At 37.6% G+C, this 20,376-nt stretch overlaps 1 protein-coding gene across 3 annotated transcripts; it reads left to right on the top strand.

Moving 5' to 3' along the window:
- Positions 1 to 1,208: 1,208 nt before the first annotated feature.
- Positions 1,209 to 20,159, top strand: LOC136238694 (uncharacterized). Of its 3 annotated transcripts, XR_010693165.1 has the most exons (5): positions 1,209 to 1,406; positions 6,668 to 6,785; positions 19,269 to 19,424; positions 19,573 to 19,635; positions 19,696 to 20,159. XR_010693165.1 is itself a non-coding variant. In XM_066029252.1 (4 exons), the coding sequence occupies exons 1-4, from the start codon at positions 1,242 to 1,244 to the stop codon at positions 20,046 to 20,048; spliced, it is 699 nt and encodes a 232-aa protein (XP_065885324.1). In that variant the 5' UTR covers positions 1,209 to 1,241; the 3' UTR covers positions 20,049 to 20,159. The 3 variants fall into 3 exon arrangements, 1 of the variants encoding a protein (XP_065885324.1); XM_066029252.1 differs by lacking the exon at positions 19,269 to 19,424; XR_010693166.1 differs by lacking the exons at positions 1,209 to 1,406; positions 6,668 to 6,785; positions 19,269 to 19,424 and adding an exon at positions 8,820 to 8,907.
- Positions 20,160 to 20,376: the final 217 nt, after the last annotated feature.

Below are 20,376 nucleotides of genomic sequence, written 5' to 3' on the forward strand. Positions count from 1 at the left end.
TACAGTGACCCTCTAGTGTTATTCACTATTGGGGGCTGTGGTCTATTTTTGTTTGAGCCAAGGTAGAATATTTGGACTATTAGTTCCAACACCAACATAGACGGAATAAATAGTCAGTATTTGTGTATGAACATGATGTGTTAGATTTTCGTAGCTATAAAGTTTTGGACCACTTGTGAGGATGCTGCAGTAGCATACATGTCGTTACAAATACTGAGGTATACAGGAAATATGCCGAACTTCACAACAATTTTCAGAGATTATTATTATTGTTATTATTTATCTATACTGTACAACTTCAGAAATGAAGAAAAATGTACAGACGAATCACAATAATAAATAATTTAATACACTAAGTAAATTATAATTTAATTATAGATTTAAATACTTCAAGTGAATTAGAGTCTTTAGCTAGGTTAGGTAAATCATTCCAAAGTGAAATTGTTGCTGGAAAAAATGAGGACTGATATGAGGCCTATGATGCTTGCAATGATAGGATTTCAACAAGGCTTCAAAGAGGGTTGTACTAGATTTCAAGGGAGTTGCGGACCCCTCTAGTAAACTAACATAATCAGTTGATTAAAGGTAGTGGACCATTCACCCATTGATTTTAAGCGTCTGCCACGATGTTTAGAACATTATTTCATCTTGCACACATTGCTGATGAGCATGCGCGGCGGAGTTTATTTTTGACAACGAACCGGAAAATTACAGCGGTTTCAACACTCCTTGTAATTCGAACGAGTGGCTGCGTAAACATGAGTCATAATGTAGACTATCTGGCACTATAACGGAGGTGGATACTAAAATCAGACCTCAGGCTTCTGTACACTACCTGCAATTTCATTGTCACAATGTTAGCGCGGGTTATTTTCGTGTGTCGATTATAGCACACACGTATGAGCAATCACACTGTGCCTTTCGTACAAAATGGCAAGAAGTGCTGAAACCACTGTACGGTAGATGACACCGAAAAATCTGCAACTGCACACCCACATGCTTGTATAGCGCGTGACGTTTTGCATTGCAAGAGCTTGAAAATCGCGATACCATGCACTACTGTACTGTTAGCGCATGTTATGGCGTATCTACTGTTCAGCATTGGCGCTTATTACCTAGAGAATCTATGATAGCTAAGCGCCCCTCGCGAAGCTATAAAACGATTTTGTGATCTTACGTATATATTAATTTGTTATTAAGCAAAGCTGAGTAGCAACTGATACAAATAAACAGTGTGAATTATGAGTGAAAATGCTGGCATCAACATCACTAGGATACGTCAAGTTGTGGCAGTACCAGTTCAGGGTGGAGTGGTGCTTGCCCAGAGAATGATGACCTTTATCACTGCATCTAGGCCAGCCTCAGCTGTAGTTGAAGCTCCAGAGCAACCAATGTACGCATTGCAGGTACGTGCATGCATTACGAAACGAATGTTTGTGTAAGTGCACCAGCATGCAGGATATACATGCTCAGTATAAATAATTACAAAGATGCATGCATCTCCCTTCACTTTCGTACAAAGTATAAAATAACACACTATAGCTATTAGCCAGTATAGGGCTGGTGCTCTATACCGTAAATCAGGAAAAATTCATCGTCAAAATTTTTTCGTCGCTTGCTGAAAATTTAAATGACGAATCTACTACACGAACAATTCGCGCATACAAATATTAACGTATAGCTAGTTATTCTTTTATTCCTCTTGTTTTTTCTACGACTTGGTAGGGAGGCAATAGCCGCTTGGCTGTTTACTCTCTAAGAAACATGGCACACCCGATACCAAGACACTTTCACTAATGCGATATTCCATTTCTTTTTCTTTACTCCGTTCTGCCATCTTATAGCTTCTAAGTTGGCAGACGAATGGGATATAAACTATAGTAAATGCTTGTTTTGGTCTAAATGTAGGATTTAATTTAATTGGCTATCCGGGGCAGTATAGGACCGTGAAATCTGCTGAACTGCGCTTGGCATATAGGTTCAGCTTGAGTCATCTATTTAATGTGTTTATTTTATTTTGTATCTATTTAATGTGTGATAAGAGAAGTTATTCCATAAAAAACTTCTCGTCGATTATGCTAGCGACGAAAATATGTAGCGTCAAAATTTTAATAGGCGAAAATTTTCTACGCGAAATTACCTTGATTTACGGTAGAATCTGTATGATTCAGTATTATTATTATTAGTGATTATTGTACAGAACACAAAGTTGAGTGTAAAAGTACAAATTAATTATATAAAGATTACTTAAAATGTTCTTGAATTTATTTATTTATTTTTATTTATTAATGCTTTATAGTACACACATACAATCATAAGCTTAGGTACACACACAGATACAAGAATTGACAATACACATGGTGTACTAAAGGTCTGTAGGCTTGTGCCTACAGCCAAAAGTAGTAATTATAAAATAATAATAAAAGAACACATGATAAATTGTCTAAGACAGTGTGTAGTTAATCGAGAAATGATCAGTAACACACCGACTACAGGGACAGTGGTAGTGCAGTGTATGAGGGTTGAGGGGGTCAAAGTTATGAATGAAATGATTCCAGAAGTGGGACTTGACTCTGTTCCTGATAGTATCAATAGACAGATTAACGTCAATTAATGGAAGCGCATTCCATAAGCGACAGATCCTTACAAAGTAAAAGTGTCGTTGCTTGTTAGTGGTGGAGGGATTGTGATGTAATTTGAAGCCTCCTGATCTGGCACTGGTAGAGAAGGAAATGAAATGGTGAATGTTGAATTGAGACAAGGATTCTGACATTGCCACTACACTTGGTAACCTGTTCCACATACAAATAGTTGATGGAAAAAATGAATGTTTATATAAGTCAACCCTGGTAGCTGGCTGAATGAATATATGAGGATGGCCTCAGGAGATGTTGTTTAATTCGGAGTAAGTTAATAGTAAATATAAATAAGTCCATGGATGATTTTGTACATCATTATCAATTTCATCTGGTCTCTTCTTTCATGTATAAAGTGGGCCAGTCTATAGCTGTTGTAGGATGCTTGTAACACTCTGATACCTAGCTTGAGTAACAATATTTAACAGCAAACCTAGCCGCTATTCTCTGGGCAGCTTCAATGAGTTGAATATCATTTTTGCAATGTATAGTGACCAAATACTGCATGCATACTCTAGATTACTATATGCACTGGTGTTAGTGGCCAGTTAGCCAAACTAGTAGCTAACATTTCAATCACATACACAGGTACATAAATTCCACTGAAATTCTGTGCTTTTTTCTGTCACTGGTCATATTAAGACTTTTTGTCACCTGACATTTCAGTTATCCAATGAAATGTGCTGCTAAATATGTCATCGGCCTGCATGCCTTTTGTTTTATTCATTTATTGATCAATGATTTAGCAATCCAATCATGCAGGCAAGATGATATGCTAATTCAAAGTACTTTCTCTAGGTAATTTATAATCTGCATGCATGTACAATAGTACATTACTGTATATAGCAATGTCATGCAGAGATGATGCCGTATGGAATGGTGTTGATTACTGCGTTTGCTTTATTTCTAGACAAAGTTGTTCTAGTAATAGGCATTAGGGACCGGCATATTATGCTCATATTTTCACCTATTGCTATATATGCTGCAATGCTCAAATTTTTCCCTATTATGCTCAAAAATTATGATCAATTTACTTCATTATGTCTAATATTAGACTTCAGTTCATGCAGAAAGTTGTCATTATACTTAACATTTAAGACTTTAAAACCCAGTAATGGCAGTTGCGATTATGGATTTTTTACCAATGACAAAACAATTCATGATCTTTAAGAGTGTCTACGTAATCCTTAGATTTTGCTGTATCACCTGTACAAGTCCTCAAAAATAGGCAAAAGATAGACTACAAAAAGGACGAGGATGATAACTGAAGGCACCAGACCACAAAACAGCTTGTCAGAGTCAGGAAATATAACAATTATATCACACATTCAGCTACCTGCTTGTCTGTCCAGGGTACGTGTTTGAACCCCCTACAGCACTTCCTTGGTGTTCACAGGCCTGTACAGATGTCTGGCATGGTTATACAGTCTGCCAGAAAACAGTCTACCAAAAGCAAAGCCAACAAGTTGAAGGCGAGTTTGATGTGGAAATTGTTGGCCTGATAGTGCAGCAACTTCATGCTGGTGTTATCTCAGTTTGGGCTTTTGCACCCATATGGTTAATTTTTGCTAAATTCAGTCATATATATATATATGTGTGTGTGTGTGTGTGTGAAATAAGTATGTGACAACTACACAAAATCTAAAGTGGCTCTCAATAAATTGTATGTATGTGATGCAATGTATAATGTGTGATGATGTTAATGCCAACAGTTAATAACTGCATCAGAAATATTAATTCAAGTCACTGTATATAATATATTATACACATGAGGGTTTGCCATGCATATATATAATATATCTAGCTATAGTAACTTTTTTGAGTTATCCTCAATTTTGTTCAAAAGTATAAATTACCAGCATACCTCTAATTATCAACACCATGCATATTACACTTCCACTAATTGTTAAAGATATCTTTAACTGATAGTTTGAAACATAATGTCAACCTTTCAATTGGCCAAAAATCGGTAGCATGCAGTGCAATCTGCAGGCTGCTACACCTAGTTTATTGCAACAACAGTACTGGTGTAGCTATTACATCATGTATATAGTGTCTTGGAGGATATATATAGTCATATTGATTGCAGCTATAGTTACTGAGGTAATTTAAAAATCTAAGTTGTAACAGCTTCATGATCACACACTCTTCAGTAATATTATGGTGCATTTTCTAAAAGGCTTCAGTGCTTTGACAAAATGGCATGCATTAACTTGTGCATCAGTGTAGTTCCAACTTTTTTTCCGTACATGATCTCCAAAACAGGACATTGTTCTCAGTTAATTTTATCATCACTACTATAGTAACAGCACGCTGCAGATGCTGCAATGAAAAATGTAAAGAAGCTATTTTGTTGGAATGCACTTTATAATGTTAAGAACATGCAAAATACAAGCATGCAGCATGCAGCTGACTATCACCAGGAATAAACCACACACTGTAAAAAATGCCAAAAAAATGACAAAAAGCATACGTTGTTTCAGCAGAACTGTTAATTGCTGTTTTAACACTCTAGATGTTTTAACGAAAAGTGACTGCTAGTGTAACGACAATTTTTTACTTTAACAAGAAAATGATGTTACAGCAACAAAAATTCCCGTTGTTATTTTAATAAATGAAGTGTTTGCTGTTTTTTGCAGCAGGGATAACAAGTTCTTTGTTAAAATGAAAAATCCTTTTTTACAGTGCATTGCTGTGTAGGTGTCATACTACAACATTAACCTTTAAGGTTTCCTGAATTCATGCTATTATTTTTAATTACTATACAGACCTGACTTTTACCTATACCAATGTACTACATACATAGCGCATAGCTAATACCCAATCAATGGGCTTAACCCATGTACATATCTACAGGTGATTATGTGTAGTTAGCTTTATTAAATTCTTTAAGACTATAATATATAGTTTTTGTAAAATCCATGATTAAGTATTTCAATAATCATGCATGCACTGTTTATTGTGCTAGACAGTACAAACATATCATTGTCATCGTCTTGTCACTCCATACAGAAGACGTAATTATTTATTGATATACAATATAATTATAGTTCTATACAGAGATCCTGGCAGGCTATTATCAATTACCAATAGTTTTCATTATGGAATTGATGATTTACTATGAATATATTTCACTATAGTTGAACTGAATTAACAAACATGTTTACAGTTTGTTGCTTTCTAAGTAACTACCTTGAAACAAGTATGCTTGAATGATTTCATTTTAATTGCACATAGTTTAAACAATATCCCATAAACTTGTCTGCTATTGAGCATCCCAGAGAACCTGTGTGACATTGTATAAACATTGTCAATTTTTCATTCTTTAAAATTTAATACTTTTAGGCCTGCATCAAATATGCCAGCATATTAATAGGCTAGAGTGCTGTGCTAGGTGAATCTTTCAAACTATGGACTTAATTCATTAAAAATAGATCAATACTCCCTAATAGAGCAGTCAGTGAAATTTAAACTGCAATAGTGCAAACTCACATACCTCCCTTGATTGATACTCTTTAATAGAATAGTCACTCTCTAATAGAATAGTCACTTTGTGGTGAAACACTCTAATAGAGCATTATTGTAAGAAATATTGTTAACCTAGGCAAGAATAATGGGAAGACTGAAGAGCATAATAGGTGAAAACTTTCTGAAAGCATTTTGGGTACAACTGGTGAGCACATTTGACTCAGGTCTAGTTATTTTCATGCTATGCAAGTAAGCCCTATAGCCATACTGCTGGTGCTAAAGCATCACAGAACCTGTGGTACAGAAAACAATTATAAAGTTAGAAATTATATTTTTAGCTTTTGCTAAGAAGTTACTGAGGTAATAAAAATGGATGGTTTAGACAAAACACTTTCCATCCAGCTACAAAAACAATTCAATTAGATGCAAAAATGTATGGGGAAATAGATGCTGGGAGATTAAGGATTAAACATGCATACAAAATAGAGTTAGCTATTTGTTAGCATATTAGGTAGTTATGTAGAGTGCATGTACATATAACTGTTGATTACATTCTAAACTAGAATACAGGAGATCGAATTGAGAACACATCAGTTGGACAGCCTGCACACCAGGAATATGCACAGCCTGCATATGAAGAGGAAGAACAATGTCATCATTCAAAGTGTAGAAAATGTGTAGGTGGGTATGCTTTTGCACACACGTATCTATGCATGCATGTGTATATATAATATATGTATGTAGAGAGTTCAGTCACAAACAGTAACCCTGTAGAGAGTTCAGCTACATTACAAGTCATCCTGTAGAGAGTTGCAAAACAATAATAGAAATTCATTTCCTGTAGTAGAGGAAAAGACAAGTAAAAGGAAATTTCAAAGCTGGAAGCCAGTTTTGGCATATGAAGTAGTGATATCTAAACCAAAACAGCCAAGCTGTGAAAAAATTGTGTGATCCCCAAAAAGGCATGAAATCAAACGTAGAGGCCAAAAACTGGTTGCAATAGTGTTAATGCCTATGGACAGGTGATTGATAGACATTAACATCATTGCAGCAATTTCTTGGCAATCGCATTTAATTTCACATCTTTTTCACCTTTAATTGCCTTTTTGGAGGCTGCTTGGCTGTTTTGATTTAGATTACATTATTCATATTAGATTTAGAACTAATCTTATAGTAAACACTGAGATATAATTATGATGTCCAATCAGCCAAGAGTAATGGTACGTATGTATCCCCACGGTATTGACAAATACAAACAAAAATCTTTGTATAAGAGAAAGATATTGTAATAGAACAGTCAAATGCTATAATAGAACAGTCACCACATATAACACTATTATTGAAAGACAAAAGTTTCCAGTGCGCATATATCGGATGCTGCAGTGACTGTTCTTACTGTACCATAGCTAGGTGGAATGACTTACCTCCGGAAATGTGATTACTTATCCAGCTGTGCACCACCAATCCTAGATATTCACCCCTGTCTAGCCAAAATAATATATGCATATATATTATTATTATTACTAACACTTTACAGTGACCGGCACTGAAGGTCTGACAGCAACACGTGCTGCAGCCTTAGGATTACCTAACCTAATTCATGGACTTAGACTTAATGACTTATAGCTGAAAAGGTGTAACAGAAAAGTGGCCAAAGTAAGGAAAGAAAAATCCCTGCAACCCCAGGATTCAAACTGTAGGTCACCGAATGTCTAGTCGGGGCCACACTCAGTCTTCCTCCAGGAGGGATGGATTTTCTTCCTTAAACCTTACTTATTATTACTAACATTTTACAGTATGAGTATGCATTACATAAAGTGCTCGAATTGTAAAATAACATGAAATTATAGAACTTTGCGTGGGAGAGATCAAATGGAAAAGCGTACTTTAAATTTCATAAAGTACACTCTCAGCTGGATAGCAGTGCTTCATCGACCACAAAGAGTGCTTTATTGCACTGAAAAGTGCTTTATTGAACGAATAGAGCACTCTTTGCGGTGCAATACATCAATCACCCCAGCCAGTGTGAGTTCTACCACTGGATTGCTTTTATAGACACACCTAAATGCTTCGATGATGGGTGGGAGACAGAGGAGGCTGGACGCGTTCATGTGAGCTGTACATTTTCATTGGAAAATCTTCATTTTAAGACAATTTTATTAAAACTATAGTGCATTTGAAAGCTTATGTATTTTTAAATCTAACGGCGTGATAAACCGGCCCCAGTCAACCCCTCTGATTAAGCTGGTAAAAAAGCCAGAGTTTAAAGCACCAATAAAATAAATTACGCAAAATCTGTTTTATTGAGGAGGGTAATACAACGATCTCAGTGTAATGCAGTGAAGGGTCGTTGTTTCATTATAGAAAATGTACGTGACAAGTCTGGTGAAGCTGTATGCATCAAATCGCATTTTATTAATTTCACCCCAAATCTAGAGTGCTTTTAGAAAACAAAGTACATTGCCTTGAAGCTTACGTGAAGGACGATCTGAATATCTAATGAACCCCAGTGAACCCCATCGTTTTTCAGTTTAGTATTGCGACTATTGAGAGTCATGTGAAATACCAAACAAACGAATGCAATTAAGAGCAATATATTTAAGTAGCGCTTAAAGCGTGTCCAACCTCCTCTGGGTGGGAGAAGGTAACATGCTGTTACGTTTGTTAATGTAAACGGACAAGTCCTGGAGATATCACGGAAATACTTCACTATGTGTGATAATAGAACTGATTGTGGGTTACGCCCCAATCCTGCCAAAATACGCGATGAACGTCTATTATGCCAAACTATGGTGAAATACGTGTGAGTTACTTTGTTAAACTAGTTTGTGTACATTCAGGCTGCTAATAGTTCGTGCAACGCCTGTTAATTACGAGTCCTAGTGTATGGTGAAGCTACACGACTAGAAAGTTCCATAAATCATTTAAAGCATAGCATTGCGGCTCGTGCTATATGAAAATAAAGCACTCGGCGCTTGGCCTCGTGCTTTATTTTTCATATAGCACTCGCGGCTATATGTTTTAACATATACGTATAGTAATTTCTCAGTATAAAGAGTGGAGATAAGACTATCTAATCAAAAACAGCCAAGCTGTAAAAAAAGGAGTGTGACCCTTGAAAAGGCTATGGTGAAAAAAGATGTGAAATCCAAGGTGGCGGCCAAGAAATGGCTGTGATGGTAGGTTAATGGTAAAAATTTTAGGCAGGTTATATAGAGCCGGTACCGGTTACACTGTTTTGCCGGCTATTTTGCCGGCAGTGGAGGGTATAATACTTAGAATGTTACGTGCATTAAAAAAAAAACTTAAGAAAGCGAAAAAAAAAAAAGTTGTCTAAGCGAGGGTTCGAACCCGGGCATCCGTACTCATAAGCAATGTTTGTAACGATTATACCACCGGTGCTGCAGCTAGTCATATTATTTAGTTTCTACGTTATAAACATCCGACTGAAGTGAACAAGAGTGAAGAAGAAACCAAAGCTGAACCCTAGCCTACCCCTAACGCTAAGGAACTACTTTTCGCATCCCCTAAAGTTGAATGCTCGGGGCAACCTACTAGACGCGTGCCCTAAAGTTGAATGCTCGGGGCAACCTACTAGTGCCGGCACAATAGCCGTTAGTGTTTGCAAACCGGTACCGGCTAAATATACACTTCGAAAATTTTAATAACGACAATTCAGGTGAATTTGGTGCCGCTTGGTCAATTGGCACAAAATTCACCTGAATTGTCGTTATTAAAATTTTTACCATTAACCTACCATCACAGCCATTTCTTGGCCGCCACCTTGGATTTCGCATCTTTTTTCACCATAGCCTTTTCAAGGGCCGCACTCCTTTTTTTACAGCTTGGCTGTTTTTGATTAGATTTCACTTCTTTTTGTATTTGTATACCCCAAAGCCGGCCTATGGCCAGCTTTGGGGCTTTTTAACCTATATATTTTTCTTTACCACAGGAAAAAGAAAAAGATGAAGCAGATTTTATAAATACTTTAACTCATTCTGATTTTATCAGTAAATGTACAAATTATATATATAATGCATATATCAAGAGTTCATAATATAAAGAGAGAGCATATATTTATTACATGTCAATTAATCCCCACAGGATAATTTGCAGCTGATTTCTCTACTGGGTGACTTGAAATGTAGCTGAACTCTCTACAGGGTGATCTGCTTGTATGTAGATGAACTCTTTACAGGATTCTCTCTACAGGGTGACTTGACTCTAGCTGAACTCTCTGCAGGGTTATCTGTTTGTAGTTGAATTCTCTACAGGGTGATTTGTTTGCAGCTGATGAACTCTCTACAAGGTAACTTCTTCTAGCTGATCTGTCTACAGGGTGACTTGTTTCTAGCTGGTCTCTCTACAGGACGATTTGTTTGTAGCTGAATTCTCTACAGGGTGATGTGTTTGCAGCTGAACTCTCTACATGGTGGTTGCTTTGTAGCTAAACTCTCTAAAAAGTGACTTCTTCTAGCTGAACTCTCTACAGGGTGATCTTTTCATAGCTGAACTCTCTACAGGATGATTTGTTTGCAGCTGAACTCTCTACATGATGATTTCTTTGTAGCTGAACTCTCTACTGGGTGATTTGTTTGTAGCTGAAATCCCTACAAGGTAACTTCTTCTAGCTGATCTTTCTACAGGGCGATTTGTTTGTAGCTGAGTTCTCTACAGGGTGTTCGTTTGCAGCTGAATTCTCTACATGGTGGTTTCTTTATAGCTGAACTCTCTACAAGGTGACTTCTTCTAGCTGACCTCTCTACAGGGTGATTTGTTTGTAGCTGAACTCTCTACAAGGTGATACTTCTAGGTGATCTCTCTACAGGATGACTTGTTTCTAACTGAACTCTCAACAGGGTGATCTGTTCATAGCTGAACTTTCTACTGGGTGATTTGTTTGCAGCTGAACTCTCTACATGGTGGTTTCTTTGTAGCTGAACTCTCTACAAGGTAATTTCTTCTAGCTGAACTCTCTACAGGGTGACTTGTTTCTAGCTGATCTCTCTGCAGGGTGATCTGTTCATAGCTGAACTTTCTACGGGGTGATTTGTTTGCAGCTGAACTCTCTATACATGGTAGTTTCTTTGTAGCTGAATTCTCTACAATGTGACTTCTTCTAGCTGAACTCTCTACAAGGTGACTTGTTTTCTAGCTGATCTCTCTACAGGGTGACTTGTTTCTAGCTGAACTCTCTACAAGTGATTTGTTTGTAGCTGAACTCTCTACATGATGGTTTTGTTGTAGCTGAACTCTCTACAAGGTAACTTCTTCTAGCTGATCTTTTTACAGGGCATATTTGTTTGTAGCTGAGTTCTCTACAGGGTGATTTGTTTGCAGCTGAACTCTCTACATGGGAGTTTCATTGTAACTGAACTCTCTACAATGTGACTTCTTCTAGCTGAACTCTCTACAGGGTGACTTGTTTCTAGCTGATCTCTCTACAGGGTGACTTGTTTCTAGCTGAACTCTCTACAGGTGATTTGTTTGCAGCTGAACTCTGGTTTCTTTGTAGCTGAACTCTCTACAAGGTAACTTCTTCTAGCTGATCTTTCTACAGGGTGATTTGTTTGTAGCTGAATTCTCTACAGGGTGATTTATTTGCAGCTGAACTCTCTACAAGGTGACTTCTTCTAGCTGAACTCTCTACAGAGTGATTGATTTTTTTGCAGCTGAACTCTCTACATGGTGGTAGCTTTGTAGCTGAACTCTCTAAAAGTGACTTATTCTAGCTGAACTCTCTACAGGGTGATTTGTTTGTAGCTGAACTCCCTACAAGGTAACTTCTTCAAGCTGATCTATCTACAGGGCGATTTGTTTGTAGTTGAGTTCTCTACAGGGTGTTTGTTTGCAGCTGAACTCTCTACATGGTAGTTTCTTTGTAGCTGAACTCTCTACAATGTGACTTCTTCTAGCTGAACTCTCTACAGGGTGACTTGTTTCTAGCTGATCTCTCTACAGGGTGACTTGTTTCTAGCTGAACTCTCTACAGGTGATTTGTTTGCAGCTGATCTCTCTACATGGTGGTTTCTTTGTAGCTGAACTCTCTACAAGGTAACTTCTTCTAGCTGATCTTTCTACAGGGTGATTTGTTTGTAGCTGAATTCTCTACAGGGTGATTTATTTGCAGCTGAACTCTCTACAAGGTGACTTCTTCTAGCTGAACTCTCTACAGAGTGATTGATTTTTTTGCAGCTGAACTCTCTACATTGTGGTTTCTTTGTAACTGAACTCTCTACAGTGTGATTTGTTTGTAGCTGAACTCTATACAGGGTGGTCTGTTCGTAGCTGAACTCCCTACAAGGTAACTTCTTCTAGCTGATCTTTCTACAGGGCGATTTGTTTGTAGCTGAGTTCTCTACAGGGTGATTTGTTTGCAGCTGAACTCTCTACATGGTAGTTTCTTTGTAGCTGAACTCTCTACAATGCGACTTCTTCTAGCTGAACTCTCTACAGGGTGACTTGTTTCTAGCTGATCTCTCTACAGGGTGACTTGTTTCTAGCTGAACTCTCTACAGGGGATTTGTTTGCAGCTGAACTCTCTACAAGGTAACTTCTTCTACCTGATCTTTCTACAGGGTGATTTGTTTGTAGCTGAATTCTCTACAGGGTGACTTGTTTCTAGCTGATCTCTGTACAGGGTGACTTGTTCCTACTGAACTCTCTACAGGTGATTTGTTTGCAGCTGAACTCTCTTACATGGTGGTTTCTTTGTAGCTGAACTCTCTACAAGGTTACTTCTTCTAACTGATCTCTCTACAACATGACTTGCTTCTAACTGAACTCTCTACAGTGTGATCTGTTCATAGCAGAACTTTCTACTGGGTGATTTGTTTGTAGCTGAACACTTTGTATGATTGTTTCTTTGTAACTGAACTCTCTACAAGGTAACTTCTTCTAGCTGATCTCTCTACAGGGCAATTTGTTTGAGCTGAACTCTCTACATGATGGTTTCTTTGTAGCTGAACTCTCTATTAGGTACCTTCTTCTGGCTGATCTGACTACAGGGTGACTTGTTTGTAACTGAATTCCCTACAGAATAATTTGCAATGTAATATAATTGAGTAAATTATAAATGCAGCTGAATGCTTTATTAGGCTGACTGTTCTATTAGAGTATCTCGATCTCGCATTTGCTACACGTAGTTGCCTTTCGAATCATAACTCAGTGGTTTGTAATCCGATTCTTCTGTACTACTGCAAGGACTTTCTATGATGATTATTCCAGCTACATACTGATTTTCAGCTCATTGCTCTAGGCGGTTTGCCTGGTAGATACAAAAACTAATAGTTTTTTATTCATAAAAATCGATTGCGTAATTTTGACACAGGTCGGGTTTTGTGTCATATCTCCGTGGTCTTTATCCCGATTCCTTTCAAACCACAAAAAGGCACTCCTACGATGGTTGCTCCATCTACATATCAATTTTCAATTGATTCCTCAAAGGAGTTTACCCTGTAGGCGTGACAGACCTTCGACCTTATTTTACGCAAATAATCGGTCATAACTCCGTGAATGTTCATCGGATTCCTACCAAAGTTGGTACACAGATCCGCCTTAATGAGCCCTTTAAGTGTGCCAAATTTCAGCCCGATCCGAGTACGCATTCGTGTTTTATGGCGGATTTTGCGAATGTGCGAAATGAAGAAGTAGAAGAAGAAAAAAACGAAGAAATTAAAACGAAATTTTGTTCGCTCGTATCTCGGAAATGGCTGGAGTGATTTTCTTCAAATTTGGTGTGTAGACTCCCCTTACTGGCCGGCACCTCTCTAGCAAATTTGGTTCCAATCGGATAAGGGATCACAGAGCTACATAGGTGTGAAAATTGCGTTTTCTTTCTTCCTGTTAATATACTCACGGGTGGCACGCCGGCTTCTTGGGCCGCACCTTTTTATACAGCTTGGCTGTTTTTGATTAGATATCACTTCTTTTTGTATTTGTATATATACCCCAAAGCTGGCCATAGGTCGGCTTTGGGGCTTTTTTAACCTATCCTTTTTCTTTACCACAGGAAGAATAAAAAGACAGAGCAGATTTTTAATGCTTCAACTGTTTTTGATTTTATCAGTAATTATATAAATATATTTATTACATGTCTATTATTCCCTACTGAATAACTTGTTCGCAGCTGATCTTTCTACTAAGGGACTTGAAATGTAGCTAAACTCTCTACAGGTTGATTTGTTTGTAGCTGCACTCTCTACAGGGTGATTTGTTTGCATCTGAACTCTCTACAGGATAGTTTCTTTGTCACTGAACTCTCTACAAGGTGACTTGTTTCTAGCTGACTCTCTACAAGACAAGATGACTTCCTCTAGCTGATTTCTCTACAAGGTGACTTGTATCTAGCTGAACTATCTACAGGATGATCTGTTTGTAACTGAAATCTCTACAGGGTGACTTGTTTCTAGCTGATCTCTCTATAGTGTAACTTATTTCTAGCTGAACTCTCTACAGAGTGGGTTCTTTGTAGCTGAACTCTCTACAAGATCACTTCTTCTAGCTGATCTCTCTATAGGGTGACCTGATCTCTCTGTAGGGTGGCTTTTATCTAGCTGAACACTCTACAGGGTGATTTGTTTGTAGCTGAACTCTCTAAAGGGTAATTTATTTGCAGCTGAACTCTATGCAGGGTGATTTGTTTGTATCTACAGGATGGTTTCTTTGTAGCTGGTCTCTACAAGGTGACTTGTTTCTAGCTGATCTCTCTACAAGGTGACTTCTCCTACTACAGGGTGACTTGTATCTATAGCTGAACTATCTACAGGATGATGATCTGTTTGTAGCTGAAATCTCTACAGGGTGATTTGTTTGTAGCTGAATTCTCTACTGGATGACTTGTTTCTACATATAGCTGATCTCTGTATAGAATAACTAGTTTCTAGTTGAACTCTCTACAGAGTGGGTTTTTTGTTGCTGAACTCTCTACAAGGTGACTTCTTCTCTCTATAGGGTAACCTGATGTCTCTGCACGGTGACGTTTATCTTGCTGAACGCTCTACAGGGTGATTTGTTTGTATCAAAACTATCTATAGGGTGATTTTTTTATACCTGAACTTTCTACAGGGTGATTTGTTTGTAGCTGAACTCTCTACAGGGTGATCTGATCTCTCTACAAGGGGTGATTTGTTTGTAACTGATATCTCTACGGGTAGATTTGTTTGTAAGTGAACTCTCTACAAGGTGATTTGTTTGTAGCTGATTTCTCTACAGGGTAATTTGTTTGTAGCTTAACTCTCTACAAGGTGATTTGTTTGTAGCTGAACTCCCTACAGGGTGATGTGTTTCTAGCTGATCTCTCTACAGGATGATTTTTTTGTAGCTGAACTCTCTACAGGGTGATTTGTTTGTAGCTGATCTCTCTACAGGGTGATTTAGGTTGTAGCTGCTCTCTCTACAGTGGGTGATTTGTTTGTAACTGAAATCTCTACAGGTTGATTTGTTTGTAGCTGAAGTCTCTACAAGGTGTTTTGTTTGTAGCTGATCTCTCTACAGGGTAATTTGTTTGTAGCTGAACTCACTGCAAGGTGATTTGTTTGTAGCTGATCTCTCTACAGGGTGATGTGTTTGTAGCTGAACTCCCTACAGGGTGATGTGTTTCTAGCTGATCTCTCTACAGGATGATTTTTTTGTAGCTGAACTCTCTACAGGGTGATTTGTTTGTAGCTGATCTCTCTACAGGGTGATTTAGGTTGTAGCTGCTATCTCTACAGTGGGTGATTTGTTTGTAACTGAAATCTCTACAGGTTGATTTGTTTGTAGCTGAAGTCTCTACAAGGTGTTTTGTTTGTAGCTGATCTCTCTACAGGGTAATTTGTTTGTAGCTGAACTCACTGCAAGGTGATTTGTTTGTAGCTGATCTCTCTACAGGGTGATGTGTTTGTAGCTGAACTCTCTACAGGGTGATTTGCTTGTAACCGAATTCCCTATAATATTGTGTCTAGTGTCTATATAGCTGATCTCTCTACAGGTTGATTTGTTTGTAGCTGAACTCTCTACAGGGTGATTTGTTTGTAGCTGATCTCTCTACAGGGTGATTGTTTGTAGCTGATCTCTCTACAGGGTGATTTGGTTGTAGCTGATCTCTCAACAATGGGTGATTTGTTTGTAATTGAAATCTCTACAGGTTGATTTGTTTGTAGCTGAACTCACTGCAAGGTGCTTTGTTTGTAGCTGATCTCTCTACAGGGTAATTGTTTGTAGCTGAACTCACTGCAAGGTGATTTGTTTGTATAGCTGATCTCTCTACAGGGTGATTTGCTTGTAACCGAATTCCCTATAATATTGTGTCTAGTGTCTATATAGCTGATCTCTCTACAGGTTGATTTTTTTGTAGCTGAACTCTCTACAGGATTGTTTCTTTGTCACTGAACTCTCTACAAGGTGACTTGCTTCTAGCTGATCTCTCTACAGGGTGACTTGTATAGCTGAGCTCTCTACAGGGTGATCTGTTCATAGCTGAACTCCCTACAGAGTGATTTGTTTGTAGCTGAAATCTCTTGTTTCAAACTGATTTCACTGTAGGGTAACTTGTTTGTAGCTGAACTCTCTACAGGATGGTTTCTTTGTAGCTGAACTCTCTACAGAGTGATTGTTTTTTTGTAGCTGAACTCTACATAGGGTGATTTGTATGTACCTGAACTTTCTACAGGGTGATTTGTTTATAGCTGAACACTCTGCAGGGTGATTTGTTTGTAGTTGATCTCTCTACAGGGTTTCTTTGCAGCTGAGATCTCTACAGGGCAACTTCTTCTAACTGAGCTCTCTCTTGTTTCTAGCTGTTCTATCTACAGAGTAACTTGTTTGTATAGCTGAACTCTTTATACAGGTGGCTTTTTGGTTGCTGAACTCTCTACACTGTGATTTGTTTGTAGCAAAATTCTCTACAGAGCGACTTGTATGTAGCTGAATTCTCTACAGAGTGACTTACTTGTAGCTGAACATTGTATAAACTATAAAGTAACTTGTCTGTAGCTGAAATCTCTACAGGGTTACTTGTTTGCAGCTGGTCTCTATAGGTTAACTTGTTTGTATAGATGAACTCTCTACAGGGTAGTTTCTTTGTAGCTGAACTCTCTAGAGAGTGTAGCCGAACTCTCCACAGGGTGCATGACTTGTTTATAGCTGAACTCTCTTCAGTGTGCATGACTTGTAATGTTCTGATTCTTCTGAATCTCTACAGCGATATACCTGTAGCTGAACTCTCTATAGGGTGACTTGCTTCTTGCTGAACTGTCTATAAGATTAACTGTTTGCAGCTGAACTCCCTACAGAATAACTTGCAATGTAATAAAATTCTATAATGGAGTAAATATATTAGCTGAATGCTCTATTAGGGTGACTGTTCTATTAGAGTATCTCGCATACGTTACACGTAGTTGGCTTTGGAATCATAACTCAGTGGTTTGTAATCCGATTCTTCTGTACTACTGCATGGACTTTCTATGATAATTATTCCAGCTACACACCGATTTTCAGCTCACTGCTCTAAGCGGTTTGCCTAGTAGGCGTGAAAACTAATAGTTTTGTTTTTATTCATAAAAATCGATCGCGTAATTGTGACACAGGTTGGGTTTTGTGGCATATCTCGATGGCCTTTTACTGGATTCCTTTCAAACCACAAAAAGGCACTCCTACGATAGTTACTCCATCTACATAGCAATTTTCAGCTCATTCCTTCAAGCGGTTTACCCTGTGGGCGTGACAGACCTTCACTGTTAAAACTCAGGTGGTCATAGCACACTTTACCAGCAGCACACCCTTGGGGTGCAGTCACACTTTCAGGATATGGTGTGTAAAGCACATAAGACAAGCAGTGTGACTGTAAATCGGTGTGTATGATACCAATATGTATACATGAAAAGCTATTCTCTGCCATTATAGATGATTCTAGTATTTAAGAGATATTTTGTGGCATCCTTTATCATTGAAGGGTTGTAAGAAGGATCTCAAAGTATCAATTTCATTGAATTTATGTGTTAATAAAATATAACCGTGACAATAAACTCATTTTGTGCTAAGCCAATACACACAGACATTTCAGATCAATACACAAAGCTGGTATATATGTTTGTATCAACAAAATTAATTTCCATTAGCTCATAGTTAAATAAAATACATTCAATTATGTCATCAGGCATCAGAATGTAAGCAACATTAAAGGGATAACAATACTGTACACTAATGATCAGCGGGGCCAGTACATATCATACTGTAGAACATGTAAACCTTGGTTGAGTGAAAGTAAAACCCACAATCAAACTCCACGCTTAGTGATATAGGTTTTAAATACATTTTGAAAACAATGTTTAAGTAGAGATGTTAAACTAGGTAAGTTGCTGACTGACACATAGTGTTGTGTACTGTTTGTAGATTGTTGACATTCCAGGATTGTAACACCAGTTGCAAAACTGTAGATGATGCAGCATTTCACAAATAATACTGAGATTAGTGGTTGACTATTGATAATAGCATGCCATGACATGCTTTCCACTCCTAAATGCATTAAGTGCTTTTTATCAGTTGTAAATTTGTGGTCACACTATTATTAGTGTGATTGATGTGGTGTGCATACTACCCTTGTAAAGATGTGCCAGTTTGGACAGCAGTATCACACCTGTGCTGGTGTGTTATGACCACTTCAGTATTAACAGTGTTCAACCTTATTTTACACAAATAATCGGTCATAACTCCGTGAACGTTTATCGGATTCTTACCAAACTTGGTACTGAGATTCGCCTTAATGAGCCCTTTAAGTGTGCCAAATTTCAGCCCGGTTGGAGCACGAATTCGTGTTTTATGGCAGATTTTGCAAAGTGTGCAAAAAGAAGAAGAAAAAAACGAAGAAAAAAAACCCAAACTTTGGCCACTCGTATCTCAGAAATGGATGGAGCGATTTTCTTCAAATTTGGAATGTGGATTCCCCTACCTAGCCGGCACTTCTGTAGCAACTTTGGTTTCAATCAGATAAGGAATCACGGAGCTACAAAGGTGTGAAAATCGCGTTTACTTTCTTCCTGTAAATATACTCACGGTGTGGCGCGCCGGCTTCTTGGGCCACACAATATGACAACAGACTATAGCTAATTCTCTTTAAATTACTACTGTTCTATAAGTACATTACTTGACTGTTCTATTAAAATGTATGTATGACTGTTCTATTAGAGCAAATCAATCTGGGACCAGATCCTGTATTCTACACTGTTGGGATAATTTGAGATAGTTCTCACTTTCACCTGTGATATCAACCACAGAAAAGTCTGTTTCATGAGTTTTGCATTATATTTTTTAACTGCCACAACTTTCCAAGCAACTAACAAGGTATATATACTATTTCTGAAAAAAATTAGCAAGGTATACTTTGTATACCCCATATACCCCAATTTGAGCTCTGGCTTATGCACTTCATGCATTATACTGCCAGTATGATAAGAAATCTAGCAATTATGAAGTGTTTGTCTCTTTACAGTTTGGTTCTATAGTTGCTTTATTACATTTTGGATTGCTGCAAGCATTCATTTGATTGTAACAGGTAACAGATTTACTATTTCATGTACAGTTCATGAAATAATTTGCATCTTTTTAAATATAGGAATTATTGGAATTATATCAGACTGTCAAGTTGAAAACAGAATTATGCTGTATTCAATTATACAAGGAGCCACTGATATTGGTCTGTTAATCCTGATTGGAATAACTATTGGGGTTACAAAAAAATGTGATCATGGGACAATAACATACTTATTTGGCTGCTGTCACTGCATAGCTTTAACGATATTATTTGTTTTGATTTTAATAGGAATTGTGTGGAGTGCTAAGCCATTTTTTGACAGAGACCACGCATTGTGCAGTGAGGTACTGTTTTATGGCCTAGCTGTTTACTTTCTTGGTTTTTCTTTTGTGAAATTATTTGTAGTGGTGATAGTTCTTTGTATGAACATGTAATGCACACCCACAAATATATCCACATCATCATGTCACACATTTTCACAATAAAATTTGGATTTGTAGCTATATAGTGTATTGTAAACATAAATTATTATATTGCTTGAGTATCACACAGTTACCTATTATATGTTACATATAAACTATATTCATCACAGATTATTATGACCATTCTGACTAGGGAGCAAAAACCAAGCATATAGGCACACAAAATTCTCCTACGTTCATAACTGCCATAACATCTTGAATTAAACCATTACAATGTAATTTCAGCATGGTGTTTTATGTGGGCTATTAATGTATAAAATTCTTTGACTTGGAGCATTTT

The sequence above is a fragment of the Dysidea avara genome, chromosome 11, assembly GCF_963678975.1.
Source record: "Dysidea avara chromosome 11, odDysAvar1.4, whole genome shotgun sequence".
NCBI classification, from domain to species: Eukaryota; Metazoa; Porifera; class Demospongiae; order Dictyoceratida; family Dysideidae; genus Dysidea; species Dysidea avara.

Coding starts and splice junctions, on each gene's coding strand:
- LOC136238694 (XM_066029252.1), top strand. CDS start 1,242: ATGAGTGAAAATGCTGGCATCAACATCACTAGGATACGTCAAGTTGTG. Junction 6,786..19,572: donor AAAGTGTAGAAAATGTGTAG/GTGGGTATGCTT, acceptor GTCTCTTTACAG/TTTGGTTCTATAGTTGCTTT. Junction 19,636..19,695: donor CATTCATTTGATTGTAACAG/GTAACAGATTTA, acceptor TTTTAAATATAG/GAATTATTGGAATTATATCA.